The sequence below is a fragment of the Serinus canaria genome, chromosome 24 (assembly GCF_022539315.1).
Source record: "Serinus canaria isolate serCan28SL12 chromosome 24, serCan2020, whole genome shotgun sequence".
Taxonomy (NCBI): domain Eukaryota; kingdom Metazoa; phylum Chordata; class Aves; order Passeriformes; family Fringillidae; genus Serinus; species Serinus canaria.
The window spans coordinates 1929160-1941782 of NC_066337.1; the positions used below are offsets into that span (position 1 = coordinate 1929160).

General features: G+C 58.7%; 1 protein-coding gene across 1 annotated transcript; it reads left to right on the top strand.

Moving 5' to 3' along the window:
* On the top strand, positions 1-12608 carry ROBO3 (roundabout guidance receptor 3). The gene is given in 25 exon segments (XM_050983517.1): positions 1-145; positions 3322-3648; positions 4338-4495; positions 5070-5190; positions 5265-5403; positions 5958-6085; positions 6166-6290; positions 6664-6835; positions 6926-7137; positions 7358-7439; positions 7523-7691; positions 7778-7944; positions 8186-8310; positions 8391-8610; positions 8690-8802; positions 8913-9393; positions 9473-9599; positions 9680-9783; positions 9861-10070; positions 10160-10316; positions 10384-10551; positions 11862-11968; positions 12052-12129; positions 12207-12314; positions 12394-12608. Coding segments are annotated over 25 exon segments (4158 nt in total).
* Positions 12609-12623: the final 15 nt, after the last annotated feature.

Genomic DNA, 12623 nt, shown 5'->3' on the forward strand with positions numbered 1-12623 from the left:
ATGCTGCGGTACCTGCTGAAGACGCTGCTGCAGATGAACCTGTTTGCCGACTCGCTGGGAGCCGAAGGCTCCAACTCCTCACTCCTGCTCGGCATCAACCGCTCCATCGCCGCGCTCCACCTGCCCGATCTCACCCCCGGTAACGGTACGTGCTCCCCGGTCCTTCTGCTCCCCCGTCCCGGAGTTCCTGCTCCGGCTCCAGCCAGGATGCTGGAAGTACCCACAGACCCCAGCCCCAGCTGGGATCCCACCAGCACCGACGCTGGATTCCCATCCTGTCCCATGTCCCCAAACAGGGATCTGCCCCATGTCACAGCTCCAGAACTGACCCAGTGTCCCCACACCAGCCCGGTGTCCCCATTCTGGGACAGCTCCCTGTCCCCAGACCAACTCCCGGGAGTGATGTGGTGTCCTTAGGTCATCTACAGGACCCCAAACCGAGACCAGCCCGCTCTGCCCAAGGCAGGACTGTCCTGGTGTTCCCAAACCAGTCCTGTGTTCCCAAATCCTGAACTGCAAGCAGCTCACTGTTCCCAAACTGTCCCGTGTTCCTCATCAACTGTCCAACTGCGAGCTGGGACAGACACAAAATTATCCCCATGTCCCCAGACCAGTCCCCAGACCCCAAACCAGGGGCAACCCAGTGTCCTCAAACAGCCTTCATGTCCCCACACCCATCCCCAGTCTCCAAACCAGGACCAGCCCTGTGTCCCAAAACTGTCCCAGCATGCCCAAACCAACTCCCAGACAAAACTAGGAGAGGCTCCACGTCTCCAAACCAGTCCTGTGTCCCCAAGCCAATCCCCAGACTACTAACTGGAACTGGCTCCGTGTTCCCAAACTATCTCTACATTCCTAAACCAACCCAGTGTCCTCCAACCAGCTCCGTGTGCCCTAATCCTCCCCATGTCCCCAAACCAGCCCCATGACCCCTAGCTGGGACAGAGTGGGGGTGAAGGAGGGGTAGGGGAGAGGGTGTCTGAGTGAATTTTGACTCAGTTTTGAGCCTCTCCCCTCTTTTTTAGTCTGTGCCGCTCCAGCTGGCCCTGGGTGGCTGGGGAGGGGGCGGGGGTGTTCCCAAACCTCATGGGAGCCCCTGCCCCTGCACAGCCAGCTGGGCACAGGAAGGGGTCTGCCCTGACCCCCTGCTTGTCCCAATTAGTCACTGGGCCCAGCTGCGGCCCCCTCAGTCCCTGCTGTGCCCCCCGGGGTACCCAGTACCCTACAGCATCGCTTCTGTCCCCATGGCAGCCACATCCCATCCCCATGGCAACCCCCTGGGCATCCCAAACTGCAGCCCCTCATGCATCCTGCCCCAGGGTGGCGGGGAACAGGGGAGGGGAGTGTGAGATGAGTGTGGGCTGTGTGTGCATGTGTGCATTTATGGGCAGTGAGCATGTGTGTGCATGTGTGTGCAGTGTGCATGGGTGCATGGGTGTGTGTGGTGTGCATGTGTGCTTGTGGGTCCGTACATGTGCATGTCTGTACAGTGTGCATATGTGCATGGGCGTGCATGCGTGCATGTGTATGCAGCGTGCATAAGTGCATTTATGGGCACTGTGCATGTGTGTGCAGTGTGCATGCGTGTGCATGTCTGTACAGTGTGCATGTGTGCATGTGTGTGCATGTGTATGCAGTGAGCATATGTCTGCATGTGTGCATTTATGTACAATGTGCATATGTGCATGTGTGTGCATGTGTGTTCAGTGTGTGCATGTGTGTGCACGCAGCAGTGTGGGTAAGCATAGGCTCATGGCCCCACCTGAGTGTTTGTGGATGTGCATGGATGTGCATGCTCCTGTGTGTGCCCCTGTGCACATGCAGCTGCCTGTGCAGCCTGTGTGTGCACGCACACCCCTGTGTGAATGTGCATGTGTGTGCGCCCCTCTGCATGCCTGAACACGTGTGTGTGTGTGTGTGTGTGTGTGTGTGTGTGTGTGTGTGTGTGTGTGTGTGTGTGTGTGGACACCCGCCCTGAATACATGCATGTGTACAGATGTGTGTGTGCGTGTGTATACACCTTGCACGAATGCACACACACATGCATGCATCTGTGCATGTCAGGGCATGCACACCCCTACCTGAATGCACACGTGTGCATGTGTCTGTGGTTGCATCTCTGTGTGTGTGTGCATACCCCTGCGTGACTGCCCATGTACATGCACCTGTGTGTGCAATGCACATGTGCACACACGCACCTGCCCTTGTAATGCACATGTGCACATATGCACATGTGTGTAATGCATATCAGCACATGTGTGTGTGTGTGTGTAGTGCACCTGTGTGCGCACAGGTACCTGTGAGTGCCTCAGTGTGCGTGTGCACCCCTGCATGGCTACCCACATGTGCATGCACACCTGTGTGTAAACACATGCAGTGCATGGCTGCACATGTGTCTGTGCAGACCCTGTGTCACACATGTGGCTGGGCATGAAGGGGTTTGTGCCTGTGCCACTGGGCCAGCAGTGGCACTTGGGGACCGAACTACCAAGGCACCCCAGGCAGTGTTGGGGACACACGTGGTTCAGCCCAGCTGGCCCCAGCATTAATGAGCATTAATTTTGCTGGCATTATTGACCATCTATTAATTCCTGTGCCCTAGCAGGATTGGGTTTTTTTTCTGGAACGGCCCCACAACCCCAATATTTAAACTTTTTAAAAATTAAAATTAAGCATTTTATGCAGCCCAAAATGACCAGCTCTGCTACAGAAAGTCAGCACTTGCAGCTGATGGAAAAATCCCTTTTTGGGGAGAATTTAGCCCCAACCCTGTTTCTTCAGGGTGGAAACTTGGTGGAAAAGGCCATTACTGGGAGGAAAGCTGCTTTGTCCCACTGGCCTTGCCTGACACCCTCCCCATCTGATTTAAGGTGCACCAAGGAAAATTCAGGTTGGATATTAGGAAGAAGTTTTTATGGAAAGAGTGATAAAGTTCTGGAATGTTCTGCCCAGGGAGGTGGTGGAGTCCCCATCCCTGGGTGTGTTTAACAAAGCCTGGATGTGGCACTGGGGGCCAGGGTTTAGGTGAGGGGTTGGGGCTGGGCTGGACTCGATGGTCTTGAAGGTCTCTTCCAACCCAGTGATCCTGTGGTTCTGTGATCCTGTGGTTCTGTTCTGTGATCCTGTGGTTCTGTTCTGTGGTCCTGTCCTGCTCCCTCCCCACAGCACCCACCCTGGAATATGCTGGGCTGGGACCTGGCCACACTTCATCTCTCACCTCGTACAATCCAAGCAAAGCGGGTCTGGGGCCAGGAGAGCCCCACACAAGCCAAGGATGCTCAGCCCCCAAAGCCATCCCTACCCCTCCCGATTCTCCTGCAGGATCCCACGCCCAGCTGGAGGACACGGCTCCCCGCATCGTGGAGCACCCCACGGATGTCCTGGTCTCCAAGGGAGAACCGGCCACGCTGAGCTGCAAGGCCGAGGGGCGCCCGGCCCCGGAGGTGGAGTGGTACAAGGACGGGGAGCGGGTGGAGACGGACCGGGAGGATCCTCGCTCCCACCGCACCCTCCTCCCGGGCGGCTCCCTCTTCTTCCTCCGGATCCTGCACGGGAGGCGCGGAAAGCCCGACGAGGGCGTTTATGTCTGCGTGGCCAGGAATTACCTGGGGGAGGCCACCAGCAGGAATGCTTCCCTGGAGGTGGCCGGTGAGTCCTGAAGGGGTTGGGAGGATTTGAGCAGGGGAAATTTGGGGTTCTGGCATCACGCCTAAGCCCAGCCTGCTCCAGTGGTTGTGGCTTTCACATTCCCAGACCTCTGTTGCCAAGTGAAGAGGGGAAAATAAATGAAAATGAGAGGAAAATAATTAGAAATAAATAAAGTGAAAAGAAATGATAATAAATTCAAAGAAGTGAGGAATATTGGAAATCAATGAAACTAAGTGAAAACAAATGGAAAAAGAAAACAAGTGAAAAATAATGAATATAAAAGTAAGGAAGTGAAAATTAATATAAATAACAGAAAATAAATTAAAACATGGAAAAAAGAGAAATTAAAGAAAGTGGAAATAACTGAAAGTAAGTGAAAATAAATGAAAAAAACAAGTGCAAATTAATGAAGAGAAACAATGAAAAAAGTGAAAATAATTGGAAATAAATGAAAATTACTGCAAAGGAGTGAAAATAAATGAAAACATGGTAAAAGAAATTAAGAGAGGTGAATATAATTGGAAATACATGAAAATAAATGAGAACAAATGAAAATATTTGAAAGCATTTGAAAATCGAGTAAAATCAATGAAGATAAATGAAAATCTTTTAAAGCCAATTCAGATCCCTGGTGCTGCCCCCAGCCCTGGGGCGCGGGGCTGGCAGCTGAGGCCGCTGTGTCCCCGCAGTGCTGCGGGACGATTTCCGACAGCCCCCAGGGGACGTGGTGGTGGCGGCGGGAGAACCGGCCGTGCTGGAGTGCGTCCCGCCCCGCGGGCACCCCGAGCCCAGCGTCTCTTGGAAGAAAAACGGAGTCCGGGTCAGCGACAAGGATGAGCGCCTGACGGTGAGGGGGGCCAGAGCTGGGCTGAAGGTGATGTAGGGGGATGGGGAATGTTACAGGGACACAGGATGTGACGGGGATGTGGGGTGACATGGATGGGTGCAGTGAGGATGAGGGATGCAGCAGTGAGGATGAGGGATGCAGCAGTGAGTTGTGTGATGGAATGGATATGGGATGAGATGGGGATGTAGGATGGGACAGGGATATGGGATGCATCAGAGATTTGGGATGCAATGGAAACATGGGATGTGATGTCAGCGTGGGTGCAAATGTGAGATGCAGTGAGGATACAGGATGTGATGGGGATATGAAATGCAATGGGGATGCAGGATGCAACGGGGATGCAGAATTTGATAGGGCTGGGAGATGTGTATGTGTATGCAATGAGGATGTGGGATGTCATAGAGATACGGGATGCAGTGGGGGGTAGGATGCAGCGGGGATGTGGGATACAGGGTGGATGTGGGATATGATGGGGATGTGGGATACAGGGCGGATGTGGGATGTGATGGGGATGTGGGATACAGGGTGGATGTGGGATGTGAGGGGGATGTGGGATGAGCTGTTCCTCCTGCAGATCCGTGGTGGGAAGCTGATGGTGGCCAGCACTCACAAGAGCGATGCTGGTGTCTATGTGTGCGTGGCCACCAACGTGGTGGGGGAGAGGGACAGCGAGCCGGCCGAGCTGGTTGTCTTTGGTGCGTGGGGATTTAATGTTTGGGGTGTCAGGGAGGTGGGTGCTATCCTGCTGGGACTGACAGCCACCCTGCAGAGCGCCCAGCATTTGGCAAGAGGCCCCAGAACCAGGTGGTGCTGGTGGAGGGGACGGTGGAGTTTGCCTGCGAGGTGATGGGGGATCCGCAGCCGGCGGCACGCTGGCGCAAGGAGGAGGGTGAAATGCCACTGGGAAGGTGAGTAGGGGGCAAGGGGGGTGGCTCAGGGATACCAAGGCCAGCCAAGGTCTGTGGTGCAGCTGGGCAGCTCAGTGTGTGCCAGCCTGGTGTGCTTGGAGCGCCTGGCATCCGCATGGCATCAAGTAATTCCATTCCATGACCCTGGTGCATTCTCCATCCTCAGCACATCCCGTGTTCCCTAAGGCATTCCACATTCCCATGGTGTCACATCTCCATCAGATTCCAGATGCCCCTTTGCATCTCAAATCCTTGTTGCATCCATCTTCTTTGCATCCCACACTCTTATCGCACCCCAAATCCCAATCACATCCCATATCCTCACCACAACCCACATCCCCATTGCATCCCACATCCCCATCACATTCCAATCACCACATTTCACATCCCCATCACATTTCCCATTTTCCTGCATCCCAGCTTTCCACTGTACCCATCACATCCCACATTCCCACCACATCCTCTATCCTCACTACATCCCCACCCCATGGCACCTCACACCCTCCTGGTGCCCTAGCACTCGGCTGGTGCCGCAGCCTCATGGTGTTCCCCAGGTGGGAGGTGCTGCCAGACAACACCCTGCGGATCAGCCGGCTGCAGGTGGAGGACGAGGGCACCTACACCTGTGTGGCTGACAACAGCGTGGGCAGGTCGGAGGCATCGGGCACCCTCACTGTGCACGGTAAGGGGGGCCCTGGGGAGCACCCTTGGATGCTGGTGGAGTGCCTGGACAAGCCCTTGTCTCTCCTCACACTGCTGCAGTGCCCCCCCAGCTTGTCACTGGGCCCCACGACCAAGCTGTCACCCCTGGCCAGAGTGTGACTTTCCAGTGCCAGAGCAAGGGCAACCCACCACCCGCTGTCTTCTGGCAGAAGGAGGGGAGCCAGGTCTGTCACCTTCCCTCATCCTTGACCTCACACCCAATCATAGTCCCATCCTTATCCCAATCCCATCACCATTTCCATTCCATTATAATCCCCATCCTAATTCCCACACCATCCCCATCTCATCTCCATCACAATCTCATCCCAGCTCAACCTCACACCAGTACCAATCCTCATCCCTACATGTCCTCATCACCATCCCATCACAGTCCCTATTAAATCTCTGTCCCCATTCCTTTCCCATCATGGACCCCATCATACTTCATCCCATCCCATCCCATCCCATCCCATCCCATCCCATCCCCCAATTTCATTCCCACTCCTAACCCTGTCCTCATCTCATCCCTCATCCCCCACTAATCCCGCTCCCTCTCAGACCCTGCTGTTCCCGGGCCAGCCCCCAGTCCCTTCTGGCCGTGTTTGGGTGAGCCCCAGCGGTGCTTTGACCATTGTCAGCGTCCAGCCCAGCGATGCTGGCCACTACCTGTGCCAGGCCATCAGCGTGGCCGGCAGTGTCCTGGCCAGGGCAGGCCTGGAGGTGACAGGGGGTAAGTCCAGTGCCAGTGGAAAGCTGGCACATCCAGCGTATGAGTGACACCTACCCCACCACTCAGCAATTCCCAATTTTCTCCCTGCAGCACCCACTGGACTCCACCCACTGGTGCTCAGCCTGCTTCCCACTAACCGGACAGTGCTGCCAGTGGGGGCCACAGTGCGGCTGCCTTGTGGGGTGGGGGCCCATGACCCTCCAGGCAGCGTGGGGTGGCTGAAGGATGGCAGGGCCCTGGTAGGTGTCCAGCCCCGTGCCAGCCTGCTGGAGAATGGCACCCTGCAGATCACCGGCCTCCGGGTGAGCCGGCCCCGGCAGGGGCACCCGAGGGGGTACTGCAGGGAGGGAGGGGGCAGTGGGTGCAAGGGATGGAGCAAAGGGACATGGATGCTCGTGGTGGTGGGTGCAAGCCATGCTGGGGCTAAGGGTGGTGGGTACAAAGTGTGGTGGGTGCTCAGGGTGGTGGGTGCCGAGGTGATGGGTGCTCAGGGTGATGGGGCAGGAGCTCTTCCCCCTGCAGGTGAGAGACTCCGGGCTCTACAAGTGCGTGTCCACCAGCCCAGCGGGTGAGACAAGCTGGGGCGTGTCCTTGGAGGTTCAAGGTGGGTCATGGAGATCTCATTGCAGCAGGGACTCTATGGCACTGGGAACAAAGCCACCCAGACCTCCATGCATCTCCCTGTAGGTGATGAATCCGACTTCTCCCTGCCTTCCCCTGCACCCGATCTCCTCCCTGGGCCACCCTCCACCCCTGTGGTCACCAACGTTACCAAGAGCAGTGTCACCCTGAGCTGGAAAAGGAATGAGGACAGTGGTGCCACTGATGTCACCTCTTACATAGTGGAGGCTTTCAGGTATCACACAAGCCTCTTGTCTGGCTGCTGGGATGATGTGGTGTCCTGATACCACCCTGTCATGAGTCACCCCTGTCCCCTGGCAGCCAGGCAGTGGGTGGCCCGTGGCGGACAGTGGCAGCTGATGTGGAGGGTGAGACCCACACAGTGACCGGCCTTGTCCCTGACACTGTCTACCTGTTCTTGGTGAGGGCGGTCAATGCCTACGGGCTCAGTGACCCCAGTGGCATCTCGGAGCCTGTGCGCACCCAAGGTGAGACCCAGCAGTGACATCAGTGGAGGTGTCCACAAACCCCCCCACCCTTGGGTCCATCTCCACTTGGTGACACCAATGGAGGTGCCCATGCACCCAAAGTCTTTGGGTCCATCCTTGCCCAGTGATGCCAGTGGAGTTTCCCATGAACCTGCCATGGGTATGTGCTGTCACCATGGCTCCCTGCCTTGGTGACACCAGTGGAGATATGCATGCACCCTCCACCCTCTCATGTTTCCAGCAGACACCAACCTCATGCAGCAAGGGCTAGATCCTGAGCAGGTGCAGCAGGAGCTGGCACAAGTGGCTGTGCACCTGAAGGAACCTGTGGTGCTGCCACTGGGCACCGTCCACCTCTCCTGGACCGTGAGTGCTGAGCCTCCCTACCTGTACAGGGCTCCCAGTGTCGATCATCCCCACATCCCACCCTTCCCTCGGGTCCTCAGGTGGAGCACCAGGCACCCTTCCTTCAGGGCTACCGGGTGCTGTACCGGCAGCGCGGCGGGCACTGGGAGGAGGCACGGACGGTGTGGGCTCCGGGGGAGCGGGGGGCCCTGCTCACTGAGCTGCGCCGGGGCCAGGACTACGAGGTCAAGGTCCGACCCTATTTCCATCACCTCCACGGTCCCGACAGTGCTGTGCGGGCTCTGCGCACCCCTGAAGCGGGTGAGTGCAGGGATGGAGGGGATAGTGTGGGTCCCTGGGGACAACCTGGAGGTGATACCCATGTGTCCTCCACTGGCAGCCCCCAGTGCCCCACCACGAGCTGTCAGTGTGGCTGGGAATGGTACCAGTGTCCGCATCTCATGGCAGCCACCACCTCTGGCAGAGCAGAATGGCATTATCCGCGATTACCGGGTAAGCGTGGACAGCAGCAGGGGTGTGGCAGCTCCACTCTGTCCTCTCATGGCACCACGTCATGGCGTCCTTACGGATGTTCCCCGTCTTTTCCTCCTGGTCCCCACCAGATTTGGTGCTTGGGCAATGAGAGCCGCTTCCACATCAACCAGAGCGTGGAGGGGACGGTGCTGGCGACAGTGTTGCGGGGACTTGTCCCCGGGGTCCCTTACCGTGCTGAGGTTGCTGCTGCCACCAGTGCTGGTGTGGGTGCCCGCAGTGCCCCTGTCCCCATCCACATCGGTGAGTCCCTCATTGTCACAACTGTCCCCCATGGGTAGGGGATGATGGGGTCATCCACTGCAGTGCTGGGGATGGCTCCCTGGCACCCTGCCGGTGTGTCCCTCTTTCCTGTGTCACTTGCAGCTCCCCTGGTGGAGCGAGATGTGGGACCAGCAGGTGGGAGCAGCTTGACTGAGCATTTAGCAGAGGTAGCCAGGCAGCCAGCCTTCATTGCCGGTGTTGGTGGCGCTTGCTGGGTCATCCTTGCTGCCTTTGCTGCTTGGCTCTACAGCCGCCGCCGGAGGAAGAAGGAGCTCAGCCACTTCACCGGTACAGGGGGGTGCTACCCCTGGGACCCCTCACCCTTCACCCCCCACCCATCAGCCACCCACTGTCCCTCTCTTTACAGCATCCTTTGCCTACACACCCACCGGTAAGCCTCTAAGTGCTGCGGGGTCCCAGTATGGTCTCTCGCTGCCTTCACCCCCATCTCTTTCCACAGTTGCCTTCCCGGCTCCAGTGCGCAGCAACCCCAGGTAATCCCCCTGGCACCCCCTGCCCTCCCCAGAAGACCCAGGACCGACCACCAGCATTCCTTCACCCCATCCCCCTGCAGGGCAGCTCCTGGAGGTGGTTACCCGTGGCTGGTGGATGCGTGGCGTGGTGGCAGCACAGGCAGTTCTGCCGGTTGTTTGGGGACCACTGAGAGATACTACAATGGTGAGGGGTCAGCATGGGGCTGGGTGGCTCTTGAGGGGGTGATGATCAGCCCTGATGATGCTGGCCACCCTCTGCAGATGCTGGCATCACCCGTTACATCGCCCAGACGGAGCAGTTTGGAGTGGGGGCTGGTGAGGGGCCGGTTTACAGCACCATCGAGGTTGACAGTGAGGAGCTCTGCACATTCCCCCGTCCCTTCTCACAGTATGGGACCTCCTACCCTGGGGGGGTTTCCCAGCCAATGGATGCTGCAGCCTCCCAGGTGCCCCGTGACCGGGCTGAGCACGGTAGGGTGGTCGGATGGGTGGGGGCACACGTGGGTGCTTGTGGTGCGGTGCCCTCCCCACAGCCCCCCCAGCATCCCTCCTTGGCACAGGGGCCAGAGCAAAGCTGGGGCAAGCAGTGAAACCGCCGGCGGTGAGCTGGACAGAGCTGCTGCCCCCACCGCCCTCAGCCAGTGAGCTCAGCCAGTGTGCCCAGGAGGAGGAGAAGGAGGAGGAAGAGGAAGATGAAGAGGAAGAGGCAGCCAGAGGGTGAGGTGGGGGCTCGGGGGCTGGGCATGCTGCCTCCAGCAGCTACCCTGTGGTCTCCACCCTGCAGGTTGGGGATGGAGGTGTGGTACCCTGGTGAGGACATCCCCTGTGCCACTGCTGCATCCTCACCCACCACCTCCTCCGGCTGCCGCTCCACCGCCACGCTGACACCCTCGCCTCGCACCACGGAGGACATCCCTCGCCTCCGCGACTTCGATAGCTCCCTCCCGCCCCGGTAGGGGATGGCCCTTGCTTGGTGTGGCCGTGCCATTGGGGTCTGGATGTCCTATTGGGATCCAGATGTCCCACTGAGGTCCAGACGTCCCACCATGGCCTGGGTGTTCCATCGTGATCCAGTCATGTTGTCACTACCCAGCCCTGCCATGCCATCATGGTCCAACTGTGTCATGAGGGTCCAGGTGTCTCATTGGGTTTCAGATGTTCTGCTGGGGTCAAGATGCCTCACCATGGTCCAGATGTTCCATCACAACCCAGCCATTTTGTCACCATTTGGCTCTGCCATGCTGTCATAATCCAGCCATGCTGCTGAGGCCCAGATATGTCATCTGAAGTCCAGGTGTCCCATTGGGCTCTGGATATCATGCCCAGTCATGTTCACATGATCCAGTTCCACTATTCCACCATAGTCTGGCCTTGTCACTGTACTCTGAATCAGGCTCTGGATGTCCCACCATGGCCTGGGTGTCCCATCACAATCCAGCCTCTCTTATCATGATCTGGTCCTGCTGTGCCACCATGGTCTGGCCGTGCCATTGGGGTTTGGATGCCCCAGTGGAGTCTGGATGTCCTGCCATGGTCCAGGCGTCTCTTTGTGATCCATCCGTGGTGCCACCATCCACCCCTGCTCTCCAGCTGTGCTCTGGCCATGCTGTCATGACACATCCATGATGTTGTGGGTGACTGGGGCATTGCAATACAGCTGCACCATCACAAGACAGGTGGGCCATCATCACCCAACTGTGCTGCCATGACCCCACTCTGCCATAGTCCACCTGTGCCATCACAATGCTGGCATGTCCCTGCACTCCAGCTGTGCAGCTGCAACCAAGGTGCATGGTTGCAACCGAGTTGTTCTACGATCTAGGTGTGTCATGATTTAGCTGTGCAGCTGAAATCTGCCAGTGTGCTTGTGATCCAGATGTGTGGTCATCCAGATGTGCCACTGCAATCCAGCTGTGTGGTTGTAATCCAGCTGAGCAGCCTCTATCCAGCTGTGCTCCAGATGTGCCACTGCAGGCCAGCCCTGCTATCACAGCCTTGCCAGGCTGTGGTCCTCCACCCTAGCTGTGCCACTGCACTCATCCAGCTCCCCTTTGCTACCCCAGCTGTGATCCAGCTGTGGCACTTCTACCCAGCTGTGATGCTTCAGCCCACCTACACCACTGCCATCCAGCTGTGGCAGTACCACATGGCTTCTTCTGGCTCTGGCACAGCTCTAGGGGGCTTGTGCCAGCACTGTGGTGGCCACTGAGCTCCCATGCCTCTCCCCCCACCCTGGCTTCACTCCCCCCTCCTCTTTGCCAGGAGACCCCCCCACGGTGTCAGCACCCCCCCACAGGCACGCAGTCCCTCGGTGACTCCGGACACCAGCGAGGGCCACCCACCCCGAGCCCTCTGCCCTCCCGGCACAGGTGAGCCCCGAGGGGCCCAATTGGGTGGGAAGGGGGCTCCCTGGCTATGGAGGGGGCTGACGCTGCCATCCCCACCTTCCCAGGGAAAACCCGCGGGGTGATCTCCAAAAATCGCCTGAAGCCCAAATGCAGCCGCTACCGCCGGGAAAAGCGGACGGGAGGTGAGAGTGAGGAAAAACCCGGGGAGTTCAGGAGGCTCAGCAGGGGAGCTGAACCCTCTCCTCCCTCTGTGCCGCAGACCTGCCGCCGCCGCCGCTGCCGCCGCCCGGCGAGACCCCCGGCCCCTCTCCGGAGCTGGAGCCGAGCGGGGCCGAGCGCAGGGTCCCGCACCGCCCGGCCCGCGGCGGTAAGCCAGAACCACGGACCGCGCCTCGAAAGGGCTGCGGGTGCCACGGCCGAGCCCCAACCTTGTCCCTCCCCTGCAGATGAGGTCACCCCCTATAGCAAACCCTCCGGCCTGCCCCGCGGGCAGGTGTCCGGCAGCTGCTCCACCACCGGCAGCGTCTCGTCCCGCGGCTCCAGCAGCTCCCGCGGCCACGGCTCGGGGCGCAGCCGGACCCCGGGGGACCGCGGCGAGGGGACCGCGCACGGCCGCCGCCCCGGGGCCCCGTTCCCCTGCCCGCCGCAGGAGAAGCGATAAAAGGGAGGGCGAGTC